At 50.4% G+C, this 25,047-nt stretch overlaps 1 protein-coding gene across 1 annotated transcript in view; it reads right to left on the reverse strand.

Annotated features, from left to right (window-relative positions):
- Positions 1 to 4,146: 4,146 nt before the first annotated feature.
- FBLN7 (fibulin 7) overlaps positions 4,147 to 25,047 on the reverse strand; it is a 49,945-nt gene continuing 29,044 nt past the window's right edge. The window contains exons 4-8 of the mRNA XM_059188376.1: positions 15,425 to 15,550; positions 12,299 to 12,439; positions 11,154 to 11,291; positions 10,158 to 10,296; positions 4,147 to 8,832 (exon numbers count right to left, since the gene is read on the reverse strand). Of these exons, the coding sequence (XP_059044359.1) occupies positions 8,460 to 8,832; positions 10,158 to 10,296; positions 11,154 to 11,291; positions 12,299 to 12,439; positions 15,425 to 15,550 (917 nt within the window). The 3' untranslated portion in view covers positions 4,147 to 8,459. The remainder of the gene's footprint in view (positions 8,833 to 10,157; positions 10,297 to 11,153; positions 11,292 to 12,298; positions 12,440 to 15,424; positions 15,551 to 25,047) is intronic.

A 25,047-nucleotide genomic window follows, 5' to 3' on the forward strand; every position in this document is an offset into this window, starting at 1 on the left:
AAAAAAAAAAAACAAAGCCTTCCAGCAGTAGCTGTGATGATGTATTTCCTCCCGTTCAGTGGAAAGGAGACCTTTCCAACCATACTGTAAGAAAGCCCTGCCCTTCACTCTGCCTGGGACAATCCCTGGATATATAGCACGAGTGTCAGCCTAGGTCTCTGACACTCTTCAGCCAAGGATGATACTGTGTTGCCTTAGAGCTGGAGGGTGGGGGGTGCAGTGGCCCCCTTCCCCTAATACACAGCCTGGAATAAGGAGTGTAATTGTTGGCTAGTGCTGCCAGAGCAGAGGACTGAACACGGGGTGATGTAACAACAAAACGATTTCCTCACAATTCTGGGGGCTACAAGTCTGAATGAACCTGTCAACAAGGTTGAGTTCTTCCAAGGCCTCACTCCTCGGCTTGTAGATGTGCGTCTTCTTCCTTTGTCCTCATATGGTCTTCCTTCTGTGTGTGTCTCTTCCCTAATCTCTTTTTATTTTTTTAAAAATATTCATTTTTGAGAGAGAGAGAGAAAGAGAGAGAACACACCCGTGCGAGTGAGCACATGCGCGCATGAGCTCACGGGCAGGGGGTGGAGGAAAGGGAGAGGGAGGCCCCCCTGCTGCGAATGGAGCCTGATGCAGGGCTCCCTCCCAAGACCCTGGGATCATGACCTGAACTGAAGTTAGATGCTTAACCGACTGAGCCACCCAGGGGCCCCTAATGACCTCACTTTAACTAAATTACCTCTTTAAAGACCATCTCTTCAAAAGTATTAGGGATTAGGACTTCAACATAGGAATCTGGGGGGAGGTGCAGACAGAGTTCAGCCCACAACAACAAGAGAAGGTCGTCTGAACAAAAAAGGCTTCTTTTCGGAAGGTAGAAAGGGAAAATGGATACTGGTTAGGCAACCAACAGGATCTGAGCTATGGAGAGAGGGAAAAAACTGGGTAACCAGTGATGTCAGATAGTGAAAAATACTTGGAAAGAAAATGCAGCAGAGTCAGGCAATCGAGAGGGACTGCAGAGGGTGAGCAGCGTTGGCGAGGGTGGCTGGGATGGCGTTTCCGAAGACGGGATGTTGGAGCGATGCCAAGTGGAAGGCTGAGCGAGGAGAACTGCAGGGAGGAAGCAGCACATCCAAAGGCCCCCAGGCAGGAATGAACTTGGCAGAGTCAAGGCACAGGGAGGAGGCTGGTGCATTTAAAAGCATCATGAGCAGTGGTCCAGGAGGTCAGCAGGGGCCAGACCACTCGGGACTCTGGGTATTTGGGGTTACATTCTACGATCCAGCTGCCTTTGGGGAGACACCTCGGTGATGATGTTGAATTTCCACATGGCCAAATAACCACGGAGATACATCTGTCCTGTGGGCAGACTCTAAACCACCTAAACCCAGCACTGGAGTGAGAATGACACCCCCCACCCCCCACCGCACGCCCCAGGGCAGTGTTCTCATCTCCAGCATTCAAGGCCTGGCATGAGGCCAAGTCTGCCACCTCCTACTGGCCAAAGGCAGAAATGGAGAAATTTGTACCTGAATTTCTAACCTAGGATGGGGCAATGGGTGAGGAACAAACTCTTCCTGTGATGGCCCTTGGCACCTTTGGTGGTGAGGACGGATGCGTCCAAGAAGCAAAGATCTTGTCTTCAGAAGCATATCTGACAACTCGGAAAGGGAAGGGAGGCGAGCCATTGTACAGCGTCCCTGTGTGACTGTTGCATAAGCAAGATGGACATACCACAGGGCCGGTTTTCCCCCTAAAAAGTATATGTAAAGATATTCCTGGAGATAAAGAACTAGATTGCTAAAATCTAGAGGGTGGTCTGATTCCGAAAATTCTTTTAGCTCAAACCCGCTTTTCACCAAGTCATACACTCTCATTTCTAAGTTAGCAGACATTTCCGTGGCTTTGCCAGTGCTGGATTTTGTTGGGGATCCTCCTTGTGAGAGTGGGTATGGCGAGCTGTGGCTCACTTCCCACTTGAGTTCCATTAACAAGAAACATTTTAAGGACCTCTTTTCCACCAACTGGTCCCAACCCTTCTAGTGGTTTCCTTCCCCCCATCTCTGCCCTTGGCCAGCTTGTAGCACCATGCATGTTAGACTTTCTATCCCTTCTACCATCGTGAATGGTTCGCCTTGTGAGAGTGAAGATCTGATCTCCCAGGCACCTGGGTGGCTCAGTCATTAAGCATCTGCCTTTGGCTCAGGTCATGATCCCGGGGTCCTGGGATCGAGTCTCACGTTGGGCTCCCTGCTCAGTGGGAAGCCTGTTTCTCCCTCTCCCACTTCCCCTGCTTGTGTTCCTTCTCTCGCTGTGTCGCTCTCTGTTAAATAAATTAATAAAACCTTAAAAAAAAAAAAAAAAAAAAGATCTGATCTCCCAACATAAGTCCTATCTCAGGCAGGGGTCACCTGTTTGAAAAGGACAGCCAAAGGGAGTTGAGCAAAGGAGGACAGGAAGGCCGCAGGGCTATCGGATAAAACCCACAGGCCGGAAGCCAGATTTCATGAGGCACCGGAACCTGAAACAGGAAATTAGAAATGGCCTTAAGATCCTTAAAACTTCTCAATTCAACTCAACCTGATTCTGACACTGAGGACTCAGTGGTCCATCTCCATTTCCCTTAACTCAGTGCCTGCCTGTGACTACTTCAACAAACAGTGTGGCTGAGGTGACCCCATGTGACCTCTGAGGCTGGATCACAAAGGTCATGCATACCTCGTTTTCTGGAACACACACGCTAGGAATCCCAAACCACTGTGTCAGAAGTCTGATTATCCTGAGACCACCACGCTCTTGAGAAACCTGAGCCACGTGAGAAGCCCTGGAATGGCTGTTCTGGTCGTCAGTCCCCGTCTTCACGTTTCCCGGCCAGGTCAGACATGCGAGGGAGTGAGTGACCCTTAGGTCACCGCAGCCCTGGCCCTGGAGTCTTCCTAGCAGAGGGAGGTGCAGACTTCGTGGAGCGAACACAGACCATCCCCCTACACTCTATCTGAATTCCCGACCCACAGAATCCATGAGCATAGTTCTATAATGGGATATCTCATACTTCAGTGATAACGAGAACACGGAATTAGGCTCCAAGTCCCCACGGTCTCATTTCCTCTCTTTCCATGTCAGCATCATTGTTCTCTGTGTAGATGCCTTTCTTTTGTGCCCGTAAGCCAATGTGGTCATCCTAGGCCTTGCTTTACATCACTCCTTCATTCAGACACTCGAGATGCCGGGTCATAATTGCAAACACACAATTACAGTGACTGCAACATCTGGGCCCCCTGGGTGATCTGTGTGGGTTTGTGTGTGCATTTACTATATCCTGTCCCCCTCTCGGGGTGCTTTGGTTTTCAGAGCGCTCACCCCTCTTTGCAATTACGTACTTTCCTTGTTTTCGCGTGTATTATCTTCTCACTGCTGAAACATAAGCCCCCCAAATCAGGATCTCTGTCAGTCTTGTCAACTCTTTTGTCCTAGGCAACTAAAACAGTGCCTGCAAAAGAGTAGACATTCAGGAATATTTATGCAGCTTATAAACACCCATAGATTTTCACATGTATGAGATAAATTTCACATGGACAAGATGCCATCACGACAGTCCACCTCTCTATCCCTGCAGAGTGAGCGTGGTAAAAGCTGAGACAGCGGCTGGTGGCAAGTGACCCACTCTGGTCTGGCCTCTTCATGACTGACCTTGAGGCACACACTCGGATTCCCAGGAAACCCATCAAGTTTCCTATGACTCTGCAGTGATATTCCATCCTCGGCTTATTTTCCTTTTTGTTTGCCAGTGTTGGAGATGCTACATTTTAAAAAACATGACTTTTGAACGTTATCCAAAAACTCAGCTAACTTTCCATCTCTCATGAGTCAGGGATCCACTTGGGCCAGTGCCTCATCTCTTTCTGGTGCCTCTTGATGGCTAGGAGCTCAGGTCAGGCAAGGGAACTAATTGTGGAATACCCCTACATTCAAGCCTCTCTGCCCTTCCAAAGGAGGGTCTGGTGGGTGTGCAGAAGTGAGAAATAGGACACCACTGGGGCCGTCTTTGATTCAGGAGTAGGAACTCCTATACACTGTTGCAGATAGAAAGTAGCATAAATCCTCACGGAGGATCATGGACCTCAGCAATACAAAGGCAAAAAGACAAATGTATATTGCCACAATACTTTTAATAGCAAAGGATTGGAAACAACCCCAATGACAGTCAGGGGTGACTGGTTGAATAAACAATGGTATGTATGACTTCAAAATGGAGCATTTAATAGAACATTCTATCTGGTTCTATGGAATGATATTCAACATACTGTTACAGGAAAAAAAGCAAGACCAAGGAAAGTATGAAATAGTGTGCTATCATTTATCATGTGTGTGTGTATCTTTTTTTTTATTTAATGGAAGGGTGAAATGGAAGAAAAATTATCTAAGGCAGAAGGAAGAATAGGTAGAGGGGACTGGGTCAGAATACAGATTTCTCTGAATGTTGCTCATTTCGTGGATATGACTTTGGAGCCATGTAAATAGTTTACATGATTATAAAAAAATTAAAATGAAAAGAGCAAGGTCTAAAAATTTAAGCAAAATAAAGTGAATAACCATAACCCCGATTCAAGTTTGGAACATAACCACTATTCCAAGTTATTTTAAAATGGTAATCTGACTGAACATCTCTAATGGCAAAAACCCTAAGGACAAAAAGAACTGCAAAAGAAAATTTTAACTGTTCTCAGTAATTATTTTTTATGACAGTTTGGGCATCGTTACTCTGATGGTTTAAAACAATATGTAATTATTTTGGTGATTGTTGAGAAAGAGGTTTTTAGAATGAGTGAAAAAAGAGCAGATGTAAAAATCAATAAGGTTACATTAAAAATCCTGCAGTCCTGAGTCGAATTGGAAGTACCTTTATAAACTCATGTAGTTAAAAAAACAAACAAAACTCATAGTGCATTATTTCCTAGTTCTGTCCACTAACACCAAGAAACAGTGACCAAACCACTACCAATGAGCACTCCTACCACCCAGATTTTCCCCACTAAGAGGAACCAGGGATCCCTGGGAATCACTGGATAACTGAGTCATAAAACACCCAAGATGAGCTTAAAACATCCTGTCATACAAGATAACTACAAAATGTCAAAGACCAACTAGGGTCACGTCAAAAGGAATCAGCCAATTAATGTAATTCCCAAGAGCCAAAGACGCGATAATTTGAGTAACAGTAAACAACTGCAGTGGATTAAAACACACTTGAAATATTTTTAAATCAAGAGTGTACGGTATGCTCAAAGAAAAGAAAACAACTCTTGCTGGACAGTTTGGAAGGATGCCAGAAAACCATCTTGGAAACTGATGAAGGGGACAAAGTCAAGAATTTTTGCTGCCTTCCTCTACAAATCAAACTTCAGGGTGACCAAATGAATAATTGATAGAAGTTTGTTTCTCTTTATAAAGTATGCCAGCTAACAAAGAAGAGACATCAGCACTAGAATAGTGTTTGCAACCCCTGAAGAGGTTATGGGTCTATGATAATCACGAATGGCTGCTATCACCAGAAAAGAGAGGCAACTAGAGATTATGTGGCTCCCCGCAGAAGTACCTGTCACCTCCAATAAAGTAGTTTTGTACAAATAAACACAACTGGACTCTGACTAAATCTCTCGATAAACTACTGATGTGTAAGAAATGGGACAGAGGAACATGTTAAAAGACACTGCAGAGATGCACCCAGCAAGACCCAGGCTTTGAGAAATTCTCCAGGATACACCATCCAGTACTGATCTCTAACAAGCCTCCGGGTGATCCCAGTATGTGCTAACCGGTGAGAGCCGATGCTACATTTAAAGGAGACTCAAGAGGCATGACCACAAATTACAGAGCATGGACCTAACTCAGACAAAAACTCCTGAGCTACTCAGAAGTTTTGAACAATGACTGAGTTGTTGGATGTATTAAGGAATTACTGCCAATTAAAAAAAAAGATTTTATTTATTTATTTGAGAGAGAGAGCATGAGAAGGGGGAGGGTCAGAGAGAGAAGCAGATTCCCCATGGAGTTGGGATCCTGATACGGGACTCGATCCCAGGACTCTGGGATCATGACCTGAGCTGAAGGCCGACGCTCAACCAACTGAGCCACCCAGGTGCCCCAAATCATTGCTAATTTTTAAAGCATGATTGGTATGGAGGTGAAGCTTTTTCAGAAGTCCTTTTGGTTTAGAGATACACGTAGAAATGTCTAGTGTTGAGATGACATGATGTCCAAGATCTGCTTCAGAATCATCACGGGCTGGGGTGAGAGAAGAGGTGGGGAAGGTTGGCTGTGTGTTAGTTGTTGAAGCTGGTGGTTTGGACGTGGGAGTCACCATACTATCCTCTACTTCTGTACACGTTTGTAACTATGCCTGATTAACAAGTTTTACAAGCCCCCTGCCAATGATAGGAAGCTCTCTTCTTACCTGGAAAGGGGTACAACTCCTGGCTACCCTTTGTTAACTCCTCCCTCCTCTGGCCTAGTGCACACCACAGCTAGGAAAGGACAGGGGAGAAGGTGGTTTCCCCAGGGGAAAGTGAGTGGCGGAGAGAGAGCAGACACAGGGTACTGCCCATGGAGGAAGGGCCCAGGCATCATCCACAAGAGGGCGTCCCACACCACCAGGCATTGATACTTTGGTGCTGCAGGGACTGGGCTGGATGTCGGATTTCATCAACAGGAAGCAGCTTTGATGAAGGCAGGTCTTGGCGATGTAAACCACTGGTTTAGGCTGGGCCTGTCTGGCATCCCAGTTATCGTCAGACACCAGTCTAAGCGGGGAATGTGCTCTGTAGCTCCCCAAGTCACTCCTTGCCTGCTGGGAGGTGAGAGGCTTGCCCTTTGAAACCAGTCCTGCTCCTGGCAGGAAGAATGTACCACTGTAATACTGTACTTTCAGGGTCACAGCCATGCCCTTGGACTGCCCTCCCTGATGTTCTGCACAGGGGACCGGATGGCACGCGGGCTTCTAACCTGAGTCACAGCACCGCTTGAAAATGTAAGGCTGTGGCTAATAGTTTGAAGATAATCTTGTAACAACCCATTAAGGCAGATTTGCAGACCCTCATTCTGTTGTTGGGAGAGACTGCAGCCGAGCTACAGGAGAAGAAACATGTCAAAAGCAGCTCTTGACTGTGTCTCACCCTTTGAAAAAAATAAGACAAGGATAGGGGATAGGTTTTTCCCGGAAAACGTCTTGGTATATGGCTTGGTCACTAAACGGGTGATGCACTTCCTCTGGCTCCATCTCATACCAAGACAAATACAGGGAATTTTAAAATAAAATGTCTGATGAAACGTCACCTAGATTAGCATGTATTTGGATACTGAAATCTCCTCTCAGTTTATCTGCCTCGTAAGCTTTTACGTGAACAGTCTCTTCCCCCTGTCCCAGCCAGTGCTGGCCTTCCTCAGTCAGCTGGAAGGCACTGCCCCTTGGCTCCTACATCAGGAGTAGGAGGCCCCAGAATCAATGTAAATTCCAGCCTTTTCTTAAGCTCATCACAGCCATGTGTGGCTTTACCAATCTCCCATTTGGCCCAGCCAAGTTTCTATTGTTGGCTCAATCCCAAGGTTGCCTCCGTGGTTTCTTTTTCGTGCATTTATCTCAGTGGGTCCTGCCTAGATCAGAAGAAAGCCAGGTATCCCTTCCTAGAAGGTCCTGAGCTAACTCATGTGCTGGGACAGGCCAGGTGGGCATGGAGGAGCAACAGACTTTATTTCTTCAGTTGCGAGACCAGGCCACATTCTGAGATACGATTTCTCAAAGAGGAATTCATTCCAGCAGAACTTAGGCTTTAATGTTGTTTCCTTGGTCTAGAAGAATCAGTGTGGGCATTCCAGGCCCTGGCATGGCTTTCTGATGAAAAGGCTGGCCGGCGTGTCGCAGAAGGAATGCAGACAAGAACGTTGTGCTGGGCTGTGGCAGAAGACCCACTTCCCATGCCGCACGAGCACGGCAGGACTGGTCCTCAGCACACCAGAACCGCTTCGTAACATGGCGTGACTCTAACCATACAGAGGACTGACAGGCCTCTCAGACACATACCGTAACACATAGTCCCTCCCCCACTGGTTCAAACTTCCAATGCCATTCAGCCAGCATTTTGAAAAACTGCCCACTTCTCTGTGAAGACTGGAGAAAGTTAGTGCATAATCTATGGGAAGAGCTTAAAGCAGAAAAATAAAAAACAAAAAACCATCATGGCAGCAGCGTGGGTCCGGTAGCTGCCCTTCTCTGCCGCTCCCCAGAAGAGTGTGCGGCACTGCCCGAGAAGCCAGGGGGCATGGGCAGGGAGGCAGGTGGGCGAGGACAAGGCAGGACAAGGAGAGACAGCTGTCGCAGTCAGGGCCCACAGCCGGGTCTCTGAGGAAGCAAAAGGAGCCCAGGTCTCCGCACTGCAGTGACCCCCCCCCCCTTCCCTGCCCCAACTGCCTTAGAAGTCATAAGGGGACACAAAGATGGTGACCTTGGACACGTGGTTGGCTTGGAAGGAGCGGTCCAGGTATTCCGACATGTCAACATCCACCTCTAGCGTCTGCGGCCCCTCCAGGGTTTGGACCAGGATCAGCTCCCCTGTCTGCCGGTCTGAGCGCTGCATCACGAAGTGGCCCCGGCTGTTCCCGCCCACGATCCCAAAGCGTAGGCTGTTGGGTCCAGGTCGGCCAGGGGCCGAAGCCGTGGCCATGCGGAAGAGCGTGATGGGCGTCTTCAGGTTGGAGGGCAGAGAGAGGTAATGGAAGGAGATGGTCTTGGGCAAGTGGCGGCAGGGTCGGCTGTCCATGGGGCAGGGGTTTCGCTCACACTGGCTGGAACGGAGAGGCCAAAAGGGAGGGAGTCAGTCTTGGGGAGACGTGGGAGGGCCTGCTCTGACCTGGCTTGTCTGTCCCACTGCCTTCCTGCAGAGGCCTCCAGGGTGACCTTTCCCAGCCACAGTCCCTCAGCACAGAGGCTCAGAGGGTAGTGGGTGGCAGGTGTGGCCCGGCAAGAGGTGCTCCCCTGACCCACTTCTATACGTACACATGTACACATGTATTTATACATGCTGTTTCTGGAGTTTTTACAGATAAGTAAAGCTGGGAAGATAAAGCAGGTGCCCCTTCTGCCTGTGCCAAGACCTCTGTCTGTTATGGCAGAACCCCAGCAGGTAGCGGCCAACACCTTGGAATGCAGTGCTCAGTGCAAGGTGAACTTTGCAAACACCCAGCGTTGATTCTTAAAGAGGAAACCCTGTCTTTCCTAACCATTTGGAATCAGGATTTTGTGGAAGTGCTTCTGGTATTTCTCTACCTTAAACAACACACAGATACAATTTAGCATGTTTCATGACTCATATAATCACAGTTAAGTAGATCAAATATCCCATCTGGCCGATGATCATGGATGTCCCCAGAGGCTATGACGTGGAGTCCCTTCACTGAGTGACTTCGCCACTAACTTTCTTGATGCTTCTACTCTGCCATCGCTCAAAAAGCAATTGAGGTATCTGAGCTTGGGAAGTTAACTCATCCTAAAGACAATGCTAAGGTTCTTGTGATCTCTTTTTCCAAAGAAAATACATGTACTTTGTGATAGTTATAGTTACTCTCCTGAGAGGCCTATCTCCCACCTTTTGAAAACAACCACCACAAACCATCAGGTGCTGAGGTTACCAGAAATCAAACCTAAACCAATGGAAAAGTCGATCAATATAATACAAAGTATACGGGGCGTGCGGTGTGACTGGAACTGACCAGTTAGTGGGCATGAGAGCCTGAGATGATCCTCTCCCGAACCTGTAATATGTACCTGCCTCCCGGTCACCACAGTGCTCTTGCGGCCAGTGTCGCCCCACCCCCACAGAGCTGTACCTGCATGGCTGTAATCCCATCATCCTCCACGACAGCAGAGGAACACTTGGAACAGGAGCTCCTAGCAGGGCAGACTGGGTTCCCACTGCACAGAGCAGCAATGCATTAAATGCAATCACCAAAGGGGAATGGAAGCTCCCAGAAGCCAGACTCCCAGCTCCCTGCCTTCCTCTTTCCTTGGATCTGACTGTATCTTCTCCTAAGAACCTTCGAATCTGCCCCAGCCCTCCGGGAGGCACCCAGGACGTCGGCACCCAGCCGTGAGCGGCCCCGGCTCTACTCACAACGGAGAGGTCTTCACGTAGCTCACGTTGCCACTGCCTTCGGGGCACTCCGGGCTGACGCACTGGAAGCCTCCACCGGTGTTGATGCACATGGTCCCCCGGGGACACACGAGCTGCGGGCTCACACACTCATCGACATCTGAAATAAGGGACAGCCAGGAAGAGTGAAGATCCCCTGGCGTCCCTTTCTGTCACAGGGCCACATGAAAAACCCAGACAGGCGCTGGAGTGTGGTGGGCTTTCTCAATACCCAGTACTTATTTTTCAAACGGGAAACCCTGTCATCGTTCACTATCTGAAATCCAGATCTTGAGGAAGGGCTGCAAAACCATGCTGGGGAGCTCTCCTCCCCGGGATCCTGTGCTTCCACGGGGTAGACAGGTGACAGAGAAGCACAGGAGAGTGACCAGTCCCAGGTCACGAAGCTTCTCTCCGAGCTGCCTCCTCCTCAGCCTCAGGGCCCCGGAGTCTTCCCTCAATGTCTATTTTCAGGCCCTTTAAGAGTCAAGTCTTCTGGAAAGCCTTTCTCCTCAGCCTCAACCCTACCCCAAATGCAGATATCCTCACTCTCCTTTGAATGAAGTCTGCTGCCACCTTTGCCCCAGCTGGAGGCTGTTTCTTCCCAATCTGCAGAGTTCTACCTGGACCTTCTTGAACACTTATGGATAGAGGGACGGATGGATGGAGGGATGGATGGTTGGGAAGGGGAGGGCGGGATGGATGGTTGGGAAGATGAATGGATGGACGGAGGGATAGAGGGAGGGCTGTGTGGACGGATGGAGGTGTCCTCTCCGGTCCCACGTTACCCATTCCTCTGACCTTCGCAGCAGAATCCCATCAGGATGTCACCAGGGAGCCACCTCTTCTCTCACATTCTACCTGGGCCCACGGAGGAGCCCTCTGTCTTCTCTTCTGCTCCTTCTCCCCGCTGTCTGGGACCAGCCAGGCTCTCTCTCGAGCCCTGCAGCCCCCTGCCTCCGCAGCAGCATCACTCACCCTCACAGCTCTTCCCATCAGCCAGTGTCCGGTACCCGCTGGGGCAGGCACAGCGGTAGGAGCCCGGGGTATTCACGCAGGTGTGCATGCAGAGCCGGGGGCGTCCCTCCTGCCTGTAGAGTTCGCATTCATTCACATCTGGGGACAGAAGTGCCCAGTGTGACCAGGAGCCCTGTGGTGGACATCCGCCAACCATGACCCAGGTTGGCTGTGCCACAGTTCCTGGAGGCGATGGCCACTGTGGGTAAGTGGCTGGGCCTGGGTGGCGGGGCTAGGCAAGCCCTATTCCCAGCAGAATGCCCAGAAGAACAAGCATGCTCCCCTTCCTCCGCAGCCAAGGGCCCAGAAAGCTGTGGGGAGGGCTGAGAGGTACATGGTAGATCCTAGCTGGGTTCCTCTGTCTGAGGCTGAAGACTAACAGGGGACCCTGTAGAGGCTGGCACATCAGGCGGGCAGCCCAGACTACCCAGCCTGCACCCAGCCCCACCTGAACTGGTCTCATCTCTGGGGTTAGAGGAAGAGGGCCTCATGTCTGCTGCTGTAAAATGAGGCAGTTCCACCAGCTGGGCAATTCTGTCTGGGCCCACTTGGCTTGAGCTGTTGTTCTCAGAAGGCACTTTGGTAACCAGGAGAGGTTAGCTAAAGTTGGCTGGGTCCCTAAACCTAAGTGGAAGAGGGGGGCCAGGGAATGGAGTCCTGGAGCCCCGCATAGCGCAGGGGGCCTGCCTAGCCAGCCCTAAGACAAGACTCAAGCTCCTTTCTGCCACCTGTCCCTGTGTCCCTGTGCCACTGCAGCCGGGATGGGGGGGGGGGCTCCAGGCTCTTCTAGGTGGGTGTGGTGGTTGGCACTGCACTGTGGCTGGGTTCTGAGATGGGGGCCAGCCTGGGCACCCCCAACTGCTTTCTCCATGATCTTGATTTCTTAGGATCGCCTCTGATGTCCATGTCTCAGCAACCGTGAGGGTGACGCTTACCTAGAATGCAACGTGGACCAGGCTTTCTGAGACTTTGCCCGCCACCCCCGCCCGCTCGCTGGGGCGCCGATAGCAGGAGGGAGGCGAGTGGGAGCCCTGTCCTCTCCTGGGTCCTCCCCTGCCCCACCCCCCTCTGCCCCCCCCCCCCCCCCGGTAGAGCCCGGGGCCTACCCTGGCAGACGCTGTCGCCGGCCGCGGCGCCGCTCAGGTGGAACCCGGCCTCGCAGCTGCAGTGCTGCGTCCGCTCCACCTGCGCACAGCGCGGCGCTCGGCTGAAGGCGGAGTCGCCGGCTATGGTGTCGTCGGGGGCGGCTGCGGGGAGAAGACACCCTCAGTGCCCGGCCCTGGCGCCCGGCCGCGGGCCCGACCTCGGGCAGGGGCCCGGTGGAGAACAAGACGGGGGCGCGGGCCCCTTCTCAGAGCTTACTCTGGAGTAGGGAAGGAAAGACAAGTAAATCACCAGAAACCCGGGGTCGCTCAGGGCCGTCCAGAGGGACAGGAGCAGGGGGAGCGCAACCCCAGAGCCCCTTGCAGGGCCCGCAGGCCGCGCGACTGCCCCCAGCAGTGCCGCGGGCGTGTTCAGTTCACGGTTTCCCTTCAAAAGGCTTAAAGGTGATCCCTGGAACTTGAAACTATGGAATGTAGTGGGGGTGGGGGGTGGGGCGGGAAGGGGTATTTTTTGTTATTGTAATTTTAAAAAATATATTTATTTGAGAGAAAGAGCCCTACACGAGGTGAGGGGCGTGCGAGAGTGAGAAGCCGACTCCCCTCTGAGCAAGTCGTCCCTTGCAGTGTTGGATCCCAGGACCCCGAGATCATGACCTGAGTCAAAGTCAGACGCTTAACTGAGTGAGCCACCCAGGCGCCCCTATTGTAATTTTTATACTTTTCTAAAGTATCCAAGCCTTTTGTCTTCAAACCAGGAACATCAATTTTTTTTTTAAAGATTTTATATATTTAATTGAGAGAGAGAGCGAACGAGCGTGTGCACACCAGTGAGGACAGGGGTCAAGGGACAAGCAGACTCCCCTCTGAACGCTGAGCTGGATGTGGGGCTCGAACCCAGGACCCTGAGATCACGACCTGAGCTAAAGTCAGATGCGCAACCCACTGAGCCATCCAGGTGCCCTAGGAACATTAATTTTCTAATACGAAAAAGAAATTTCAAAGTTTTCAACGTATTTAGAGCTCTCATACGTTTAGGGGAGATGGTAAAGGAATTGGTGGCAAAAGTAATGATGCAGAAGAGGACACCCGAGGAGACACTGTGTGATTCCACCTAAGCAAGGTTCTCAGAGTAGCTAAATTCATAGAGTGGGAAAGCAGAATGGTTGTGGGGGCGGGGGGAGGCGGGGGAAGGAGGAAATGGGGAATTACTGTTTTAAGGGCAGAGTTCCAGTTTTGCAAGATGAAAAAGTGGAGGCGGACGGACAGTTGCACAACAGTGTAAATGTACTTAATGCCTCTGGCTTGTACCCTTAAAATGATTAGAATGGTAAATTTTATGTTATGTATATTCCACTACTATGGCAGGGGTGATAAAGGTGAATGGATTTAAAAAAGGATTCCGAGAGGGCGCCTGGGTGGCTCAGTGGGTGAAGCCACTGCCTTTGGCTCAGGTCATGATCTCAGGGTCCTGGGATCGAGTCCCACATCAGGCTCTCTGCTCAGCAGGGAGCCTGCTTCCTCCTCTCTCTCTTTCAGCCTGCCTCTCTGCCTACTTATGATCTCTCTCTGTCAAATAAATAAATAAAATCCTTTAAAAAAAAAAAAAAAAAAAAGGATTCCGAGAGAGGCTCCCCTTTCGAACTGGGCAGACCTGGGCAGAGCTGATGGGAAGGAAAGCTCCAGGCTGGGGGACCAGGACTTGGCCGGGTTGATCGGGTTGATCATGGAGACCATGAGGACATCATCTGGCCTCAGTTGCACCTACTCACTCCCTATGCCCCTGGGGAGGTTTTTGTTGTGGGGATACTTGATATGTAAAGCGCCCCCTGGACCCGAGGAGCAGATGCCTAGGTCCTGACAGCAGAAACCCTGACACAGAGGGTTTGGAACGTTCAGGGTCCAGTACCAGCTCATTCGGGTTGAAGGAGGGCCCACGTCTTGTTCCTTTCTGCTTGTAGGTAGAAGGCGAGGCAGTGGAGCTGTCAAGAAGGCCACAGAGAGGCCACAGAGAGCAGCCCCCCTAAGCGGGGGGGTGGGGTGGGGGGTGGGGGGCAGCGGGGCGCTGCATTCTGAGAGAGCTCCCAGCAAGGCTGACTCAGCTGAACGGAACCAAGACAGTTCAGCAGCAGATCTCTGGGGGCAGCGGTGCAAACTGGCCTTGGGTTGGGGCTGGCGCAAGAAAGGCAAGTACTGACAGAGCCCCCATTCTCTGCATCCTGCTGTTAACCGCCCATCCCTCTTCCCACACGGAGATTACACAGAGAAATCCAGACAACCAGACAGGACACTCCAGGGTTTTCTGGCAAGGAAAAAGGACGTATTTAGGATCTGACTTTTTTATATAGGAAGCACTAGTTACAGCATAGTGTGGGAACCTTCACAGATTACTTATCAGACGGTCTAGCCCTCTGCGAAACAGCCACTTTGTGCCCTCTAGACCTTCTGGCTAGGGCTGTATTGGGACTCGAGATGTAGATAATAAACTGACCACCAGGGGCGCCTGCATGGCTCAGTCGGTTAACCATCCGCCCTTGGCCCAGGCCCTGATCTCAGGTTGGTAAGGTTGAGCCCTGCATCTCCCTCTGCCGGCTCATGCTCTCTCTCTCTCAAATAAATAACAATAAATAAATAAATAAATAAATAAATAAATAAATAAAAATAAAAAAACTTTTTTTTTAAAATAAGCTCACCACCAGTCAAATGTCTAGTTGCACAGTTCTGCGGGTACTTGGGCTTGTATCAGTAACTACTGACTTTGCAGAGTGTGATGCGAGCATTGGAAAGGAAGAGCCATTCTGCTGATCTGCAGAGAAGTTACGGACCAAATGAAGGTGGAACAAGGAAGCCTCTCGGGCCGATTTACCAGTCTGGGGAGCTTCCACACTGGGAGGGGTCAGTCCCTCTACCTGCATTTTCTTCCATAAAAAGCATCAAAACGCTGGTTACACAAAAGGGCCAAATTCCATCCCAGATAACCACCTCGGGGAACTGGAGGGATCAAGGGTCAAAAAGCCTTCTCTCCAGGTGCGAAACTGAGCTCCTGTCACATCTGCATTTGGTGACCCATGACCAGGGAGCTCCTCTCTCGGCAGCGGAACATCCTCACCCAGCCCCACAGCAGCCACGTACCTGTCTGGGCCAGGTGCTGACAGCGGCTCCCAGTCCTCCCTGGAGGACACATGCATTTGTACTGGTTGACTCCTTCTACACAGGTCCCCCCATTCTGACAAGGCTGGCTGGAGCATTCGCTGATGTCTAGGAAAAGAAATCATTTCCAGATACAAATAGGTGAGTTCTGATTCTAACCCAAACCGAAGCTGAGTTACCTTTCTTCACACGGCAGGATGACTTTGGTTTCTACTCGCTTGCTTGGCCCTTGCCACTGCCCCAAGCCGCAAGAGCTGGGAGGGGGCTGAGGGCACTGAGCCGCCGTCCACCCACCACTCCGCAAGCCATGGAGCCTCTGGCACACACTGTGCTCTCTCTTGGAGCTCTGCCTGCAGGAGCTGGCCTGTCATCCAGCCATGTGCCCCCGGAGGCCCCATTCCCTAATTTATAGGGTAGGCTGCCCCATGTGCCCACAATTTCTTTGAGTCAAACCAGACTGTCCCCCACAACTCTGCCCTTAGCAGCTGACACCCAGGAAGAACACCTTTTTATTTTATTTTTTTAAAGATTTTATTTATTTTTTTAGAGCACATCTGGGGGAGGGGCAGAGGGGGAGGGGCAGAGGGGGAGGAAGAGAGAGAATCCCCCAAAGACTCCACGCCCAGGGCAGAGCCCGATGTGGGGCTCGCTCCTAAGACCTTGAGGTCATGACTGGAGCTGAAATCAAGAGTTGGACCTGAACCAACTGAGCCACCCGGGCACTCCAGGAGGAACGCCTTTTGAATTAGAACCCAATTCAGGGGAGCTATAAGAAGGAGAGATGAGGGTCCATCACAGTTTCCAGAGAAAGGGTAAACGAAGTCTCTCCAAGTTCCTACCCAGGAGCCCTCCCGTGCTCATTTCCTGTGTCCCAAGGAAGTCCTTCTTTGACTCTCGGACACTTCTTGAATGGTGGAAAAGGAAATAGTCCTTGCTCGTACACGTGGCAGTCCTGTGGGAAAGCTATATATAGAAAGAGATTATATATTTTAAAAATTTAATAGGCTCCTCTCTGTGTGGTAGGATTCCAGGCAATTTTTCTTTATTTACACATTTTTGTACTCTTCTGTTTTTCTGCAACGGAGCTTTTCCACAATAAATTTTCTAATTAGAGAAAAAAAATTTTTTTAAACCCTCGGGCCACATCTGCTTGTTATGAATCCTTAAGCTTCCCCCCCCCCAAGTCCAGCCTTAATGCACAGAGCACAGGCCCTTTCTTCCAAAGAGAGAAGCCTGTTGGTTCACTGACTTGACCACAGCATCTCGGGAAAGGAAGCTGGAAACCTCTTCTTGCTGGCATAGGAGCATCCTTTCCTGCTGTATCTATCACGAGGTAGAAAGGTGCTTTGCTTCTGATGAGAACAGCAGCCTTGCTGTGGGTGGGTTGGCTGGGACTTCGGCGTCCTCAGCGCCGGGATGCTATATAGACTGTTGTATGGTTTCTGTTAGTCATGAAAGGACCCAGACCATCCAAATGCTGCTTATCCCTGGGGAAGGAGCCTTTTCAGCTTCTCAGTAACCTCAGCCTGGTTGTGCTCTCTCCATCTGTTCTGTTCTCAGATGACCGGTTTCCAGGAATGTGTCTGGAATGACACCGTACCCAAATGCCACAGAGCGTGGAATTTCTGTTTCTGCCCATTGTCCAGCCCCAGCATTGCTCACCTGCAGAGTCTGAGAGTGGGCAGACCACGAGGCCATGACATGGTGAGCCGAGAGCCAAAGAGGTTGAACACAAGTAGCTTTCAGTCTGGCCTCAGTGGGAGCCACACCATTGTCTCTCCCGTCTGGGCTTCCAGTGGAAGGGACTGGGCCTGGCTCTCTGGGGGGTGGGGGGTGGGGGGTGGGTGGGAAGGGGGGTTTTGGGGGGAGTGTCACTTGCTCAACAGAGAAATGCACAGGTGCCCCAGGACCTTGGGCTCTGTCTCCCTGACTGGACCTTGTTGCCCAAGATTTTCGTCTCTAGACAGGCTCCCCACAGACTCTTATCTCAGTGCGCTGTGAAAGGCAGCCATTCCATGGCCTGACGGGCAGTCCTGGTGCCCCATCTGCGTCCTGACTGAAGTCCAGTTGTTACCCTCACATCTGTCCCAGGCTGTGCGATTTAGCTAAGTGCAGGGTAACTTCAGAGCTGTAAAGAGGGCGGAAGCTGAGGAGAGGCTGCCGAACTGAAATCCTGGCAAATGATTCTGTTTTAATCGGCTGTTCAGTGAGCGCTTACTGTCTCCCGGGAGCTGAGCTGAGTGTTTCACACGGACAATCTGCTTTTTTTCCCTTTTAGTTCTAATCCTTTCCTACATTCTGTCATCTCGTTTCAGATTTTCCATTTCTCCAATCACCTCATCGCTGAGGCTTTCTAATTTTTATTTATGCTGTCCTTTCATAGTTTTTATCTTTTCCAAATTTCTTTCTGCTTGTTTGGAAATATTAAGTAATAGGTTTTCATCTGTTTCATGGTCATTTTCTGGCATTTCCTCATTGTCTGTAGACACTTTTTATTCTTTTTTTTTTCTTATAATAGTTTGTACGAGATTTGACAGGTTTTCCTCGATGGCCGGTCCAGCTTCCCAACGTGGTTGTTTTTAGTCTGGCTCAGGATTTCCCCTCATCAGCCCCCTTTGTGCTCCTCTTCTGCTTTCCCCTGGGCTGTCTCCTGCACTTGCACCAAATTTCTTCCCTGGGCTCCCTTTGGATCTTCCTCCCATTATAATCTCCTCAATACCGGACTTTGTCCTGGAAAGTCTCAAGAGATCCTATGGGCCAGGAGCACGCGCTCCAGCAACTGAGACTTCCTGTTGAAAAGCTGTGGCCTGTCCTTGAGAAAACTGGCCCAAGGAAAGCCAGAACTGGAGCAGATCCTATTAAGATGATTAGATTTCAAAGAAAAAGAAAAAAAAAAATCCTTTGGGCATCCAGGCAAAAAGACCGAGATCCTAATGATGACAACAGCAGGATCAGCCGTGACAGAAGACATGGAGACATATTTCACGTACTCAGGGAAAAAAGATGTGAGCAGAGTTGGTGTCCAACCAAACTGGGGTCCGGTGGGGAGGTGGCCCATTTTCTGAAAGGGCAAGAACTCAGGTAATTGCTCCCAGTCCCTCTGGAGGAATAGGCTGGAGAGATGTCCATATGGGGACAGCAGTAGTCTCCCCGACGGCATCACAAGGAGGGCTTCCTGGCAGCGGTGTCTACCGCCACCTGACCCAAACAAAACAAAAATCTCCCTTGGATCTGATCAAGGCTCTGGAATTAGCTACCAGTTTATAAGAAATTCAGAGACCAGAAAGGTCTACACTTGGAGTTATACGATAAGTAAGTACTGGGGACATGGTGTGCAGCATGGGGATGGGTTGGTATCTAGGGAAGCTGTTAAGAGAGTAGATCCTCAATTCTGGGGAAAAACTGTTTCCCTTCTTTTTCTTTTGGTACGTCTGTGTGAGAGGATGGATGTGAGCTAAACTTGGCCTAGTCATCATTTCACAATAAATGGAGGTTCGTGTCATTATGCTGCTCACTTTAAACTTAACACAGTGCTGGATGTCATTTACATGTCAGTGAAACTTAAAGAAAAAGAAAGAGATCAGAAGATCGCACTCAGTGACCCTTAAGGGATGTGGTTGGCAAAATCATGGCTGTGGGAATCAAACCATATTCTTCAATAAATAAAATGCAAAGATTGAGGTGGGGTGGTGGGAGGAAGGATGAGGAGGAGGAGACTGTATAGATTTTTATAAAAAAGGCATATAAGAGACTGGCACTTGGATGGCTTGGTCTGTTGAGCCTCTGAGTCAATTTTGGCTCAGGTTGTGATTTCAGGGTTGTGGGATCAAGCCCTGAGTCTGGGTCTGTGTTGGGCATGGAACCTGCTTAAGAGTCTCTCTCTCCCTCTGCCCCTTCTCCCCTAATAGAAATAAAATAAAAAAATTAAAAAAAAAAAAAAGACAAACTAGGGGCACATGGGTGACTCAGTTGGTTAAGTGTTTGCCTTCGGCTCAGGTCATGATCTCAGGGTCCTGGGACTGAAACCCAAATCGGGATCTCTGCTCAGTGGGAAGCCTGCTTCTTCCTCTCCTCTCCCCCTACTTGTGTTCCCTCTCCCGCCGTGTCTCTCTCTGTCAAACAAATAAATAAAATCTTAAAAAAAAAAAAAAAGATTGCTTGCCTTGGCATTATTTATGATTGAGAAAACCTGGACACAACAAAGGGATAGTTCAGTAAAATGTAGAATAGCCTTGGGGACACTCAGGTGGCTCAGTCAGTTAAGCGTCTATCTTCGACTCAGGTCGTGAACTCAGGGTCCTGGGATCGAGTCCCAAATTGGGCTTCTAGTTCAGCAGGGAGCTTGCTTCTCCCTCTCTCTGTGCATTCTCTCCCTCTCTCTCTAATAAATAAAATCTTTTTTTTTTTTAAGTGTAGAATAGCCCTCAGGAGCATGTGCTTCATAATCATTAAAGGTTATGCTTAAAAGAAAGCGTTAATGAAGATTTCCTTGTGGTAAGATCTATACACAGATGCCCAGAGAGAAGTCTGGAAGGAAATTCAGTTTCTTAAACATAATCGCTCATGCATTCATTCGATCATTCAGCGAGTTAGCCAGCCAGTCGTGCAGTAACTACTAAGGGGCTAGCAGAGGAAGCTTTTTCTACTCAAATCCTTTTTTTCAAGTTCTCTGAGGAAGGACCTTGTATGCAAAATGCCTTTTCGGAGCCCTCCATCCAGAGTCACAGCCCTGCTTTTCCAGTTTCCCGGGGTGCTCCAGCCTCCGCGGGCCCCTCCTGTCTCCCACGTCCTCCCTTCCCATCTGACTTCTCTGTGCCCTTCAAGTTGGGGCCACTTGTTTTCTATCTCTCCCCTCTCCTCACCGCTGCTCTTATGTGCATTTCAGTCCTGTCAGTAGGCCAGTAACTCCCAAGTGTGGGTGTCTCTCCTGTCCTCCCACTGTCCACCTGACTTCTCTGTTGGAAAAGGCAGTCTCAGGCCTGCAGTCTGAGGAGCCCCATTGGGCCGAAGAAGAATGAGCCTTGGGCCTGGACCGCTGCCTTGACATGGGGCCAAGAGCCCATGCCGCCTGTGCAGGGCTTACCCCCTCCTGGGGGAAGGGGCGGTCTCCTGTCCCTGATTCATGCTCTACGAGCGTTCTTCTGTTCTGCTCATGTGTGGATGTCCATAACCCTCAGCTTTCAATCTTTCAGCTCCATGAGAAGGGGCTGGAGTGTCCTTCCCTGCAGCACAAGGGGTCCCCCCACCCAGGAATTGCCCTGTGTCAGCTGCTGGCCTCCCTAACTGGCCCCCACTGCTGAGGGTGACCTTGCTCTGTCTCTTCCCTCCGTGAGCCGAGGGTTCCATCCAGTGTCTGACCATGCTGTGTTTTCCTGGGTAATGCCAGGACTAAGATGCCGTGGGCAGAAGTGCCCAGAGTCCTCACTGGGACCGGTGACATGGTGTTCTGCTCGTTGCCCTCCATGGGTGGGATTAATGGGGCTCTGTTCCGATGTCCTACAGACGTTCTAACGTAACATGTCCAAAATGGAGTTCTGGTCAACCGCCCTCACACAGCTTGCTTGAAAACAAGCCTACACTCATTGCTCAGTCTTCACGGGCTCTATAAATGACACCACGTACCCCGACATTCAAGCAGAGTCGGGGATCCCTGACTTCTCCTCCACGCATGCGGCCCGCGTGGGATGATGGTAAATTCCATCCGTTCTGTCTCTGGGTGTGCTTTCACTCTCTGCCATCTCTCTCCACTGGACTTCTGTCGCCCCTAAGTGGTTTCTCAGCTCCCTTCCCGTCCCCTCCAGCGCACTTTCCACACAGCAGCAACACACACGTCCGATTCCACACCTCTCTCCGTACACCTGTCTGTTGTGCTCCAGCTCCGATCCCGCCTCCCGCCCGGTCTCTGAGGCTGCACGAGCTGGCCTGTGTGTCTCCCCACCGCTCCTTGGTCAGGCTCACCTCGCACCTGCCCCAGCAGGAAGGCTCTATGCTTTCTCTTTTTGTTTCCGCAAGCATGCCAAGTTCTCCCCTTCCTTAGGGCCTCTGCACATGTTACTCCGCTTCCTGGGACAGCATCTTCCCCCTGTCATGCACCCCACCCCACTCATCATGGGATGATGGACCCCGCAAGCCCTTCCACATCTCTGCATCCCATGACCGCCTCAGAGAGGCCCTCCCATGTTCCTGCCCCCACCATATAGATTCTCAGCTCCTGCTTAGATCCCTTCAAGGCACGGATCCCAAACCCCTAATTTTTGACTTGCGCATTTGCCTGTCTGTTTTGCTTGTTTCCATCTTAGCAGGTGAGCCCCATGAGGTTGGGCGTGTCTCTGAGATTTGGCATGAATCTCCAGCACCTGGCACAATCTTTTGTGCATAGCTGGTGCTCAATGAAAACTGGCTGAATGAATGAATAAAGGTCACAAAAAGAGGGGAGGAGGGGATGACTGCCAAAAACAAGTCTTTTTTCCCAGCATGGGAGTAAGGGAAAAAGTTATTTATTTCTCTCAAGTTTTTTCTTTGGTTACCAATGTTGTTAAAGGCCTGTGGCGATGGTTCTCCCAATGCAGAAAGCTTCAGCTCTTCAAAACATGCCCTTCAAAGAAAGGCAAAGAGGGAAATAATCCAGGGAGCCAAATGGCTGTTTTCCATTTTGGAGCTCTGGAGCCTACCTCTGCCCACAGGGCTTTCTAATGGCAGGATTATGTGAAACTTCCTTTTATGCCAAGTTGGGTTCATCACCTTCTTTCTGAGCAGCTGGCTGGGGATGGGGTGAGGGGTTGAATTGCTGCTAGAGCTTTCACTGGCACTGACATTTTGGGTCTTGAAACAAATCCCCTGTGATTAAGAAGATTCTTTTCCCTCTGTGGTCACGACACAATGACCACAAGACGGCGGATATGGAAAATGAAGCGGAGGCATGCATAGCTAAGATTCTAGGCTTCTCTGAGATGTGTATGCATGTGCGTGAGTGTGCGTGTGCATGTGTGTGTGTGTAGGTCACTGGATTGTTGAACCCCAGCTCATGTCCTGCCCACACTGCTAACACTGTTACAGGAGGTCACCCCATAGCACATTGAAGCTCTCCTTCTCCCTCCTGACAGGTTTGGGTGGCATCCCTTTGAGGCTTTTACTGGAGATAACATCCATTAGTTGAATAAGTCCCTGCTGGGGACAGAGGTGTCCACACAGGCACCATCCACGAACCTGGGGAGAGGTCCTATGCTCGTATCTGTTTGAGCCCACCTCAGGGTGAACTCTCATGCTTTGCTTACACTTAAACAGATGACAAATACCTATCTGAGCTCTCCTTGTTCCCTGAGCCCGTCTCTCCTGGAGTTTAGATAGTGAATGTGGTCCCAGTTAAAGTCCAGGGTGGGCTGCACCAAGCAGTCCTCAGGCAGGGGGGTCAGGGAAGAAGGACACATGGCTAGGAAGGAGGCAGAGGGGGAGGGGAAACAAAGAGCAAATGCAAATGTGGAAGGAGGTGATAAGTTCAGGGGCGAGAGTCAGGAAGTGCACCACGTTGGACAACGAGGAAGGCTAGGAGACTTGCTGGCTGCACTTGGCCTTGGTCCTCCGGGAAAAGTCTGCTCTCCACATCTCAGGAAAGGAGAGTGCCCAGTGGGGCTGGGTGCCCTGATCTTCGAACTAAGCTGGCCCTCCCAAAATGTCCATTGGGGTGGAGGTGAGAGTGTGCAGGTCAGTCATCTGGCTGGGGTGGACACAGGCTCAGTCGGGACACAGCCCTACTCTTGGCTTGCTGCAGGTTCGCATTCTGATTGGTGAGGGCCCAAAGTGCATCAGGGCTTCAAAATTTTCAATATCTTCTCCTTCTGGCAGTGCCAAGAACCAGCAGAGGGGTGTTTCTCCAGAATTAGTTAACGTCAGAATCACATTGAAAATATAGATTGCCAAAGTCTCACCTACAGAGATCTCACCCAACACAATAGGTCTTTTGAGGCCTAAGTGCCTGCATTTTACAAGCTTTCTCGGTGACTCTGGAGGACCCAAAAATTGGAAAACCATGGCACACAAATCACGATGGGGTAGGACCCTCTTTTCCATGGAGGGGTCCTGCGGCAGGGAGGCAAGGCGCCAAAAGACACCTAATGCACGCATGAATAGACACCTAAGGCATGCCTGCTCCCGAGGGAGGCTGGCCCAGGATCCTCTGGGGGTGGGGGGCGTCCTAGTGAGCTGCTCAGATGGAGCTGGGCTGCGGGGAGCCTTTTGGGTTCCTAGCCTTATCAAGCCCCTATGCGTTCCTTTAATCAAGCCATTCCTTGCGACTATGTTCCCTAGCGTCTGATGTTTCTTACTCATTTACCTAAAAAGGCATTCTTTCAGCTCTCTCCTCTGGTGAACTCATGTTTTCACTGAAACCACATCATGCTCACTGTAAATGCCTATCACGACTGAGGACAGACTACACGGACAATACCCGAGCAAGCCAGAAAACAGCACACGGGCAACGCGTGTTTGTGCGCACAGCACTGCTGGGGGAAGGGGTTGGGGCAGCCGGGCTGAAGAGCAGCGCGGCAGTGCTCGATTCAGAGGAAGTGAGCATGTGGCCAGCTGCCCTCAACTCCAAACCCAGAGAGACAGCCCCGGTGACAAAGAGGGGAGAGCAGAAGACCTTGCTGGCGCCATTTATGGTGGTGGGGAGTTGGCTGCCATCTGGGCAGCCGTGATCTGGGGCATGGCCAAGTAGGCTGCAGGGGACACCCCAGAAAGGATGATGCAGCCATCCGAGCACCTGAGTGCTGTGAGAAAGAAATCAACTGGGGTCCGTAACTCAATCTGTAATTTAAAAAATACAGACACCCAAAGCAATGACCATGAAATGCCATTGTGTTTCCACCTCGGCTGCCATAGCTTGTCCACCTGTAAGGTGATTAGCCTGGATGGAGGCTTTTCAGGGTCAAGGGTAAATCCAGATACTGGCATTTCCCCTGGTGTGCTTGCCAGCTACGCAGCTTATATTTCTCTGCTGGTTCGCAGCTAGGTCTGAGAGCTGGTTATCAGCAATCAACCTTCAAACCTTTGTTTTTCCCAGGAGATGGGGAATGGAGGTCTAAATCCATGAATGTGGTTCTGGCTGCTGGGTCTCCACATGTCAAGCCACACTGTCTGTCTTTAGAGATGACAGGGGGCAGAAGGAGAGGGAGAGAGAGAATCTTAAGCAGGCCCCATGCTCAGTGTGGAGCCCAATGTAGGGCTTAATCTCACAACCCTGAATATCTTGACCTGAGCCAGAATCAAGAGTTGAACACTTAACTGACTGAGCCACCCAGGCGCCCCAGATGATATATTTTCTAATGTTCCGTTATGTTTCCAAGTTCCTTATGCTCTCAAATCCTCTCTACGCCACTCTTGACAACATGCTTATTTACGTAACATTTGCATTTCCCTTTCAATTCCTGGGCTAAAATCATGAACATTCTGCCCCAGCAGGCCATCCTGTGAGCCCTGCTCTGAACATGACCGGCATCCATGACTTTCTGACCACAGACTTTTGAAAAGCCTCTTTTGGTAGAGAATGCTAAGTCTGATTTTCCTCCACATCAAGAAAGCACAGTTGTTGAACCAAGCACAGACAGAAG

This window comes from Mustela lutreola, chromosome 9, assembly GCF_030435805.1.
Source record: "Mustela lutreola isolate mMusLut2 chromosome 9, mMusLut2.pri, whole genome shotgun sequence".
In the NCBI taxonomy this organism is placed as follows: Eukaryota; Metazoa; Chordata; class Mammalia; order Carnivora; family Mustelidae; genus Mustela; species Mustela lutreola.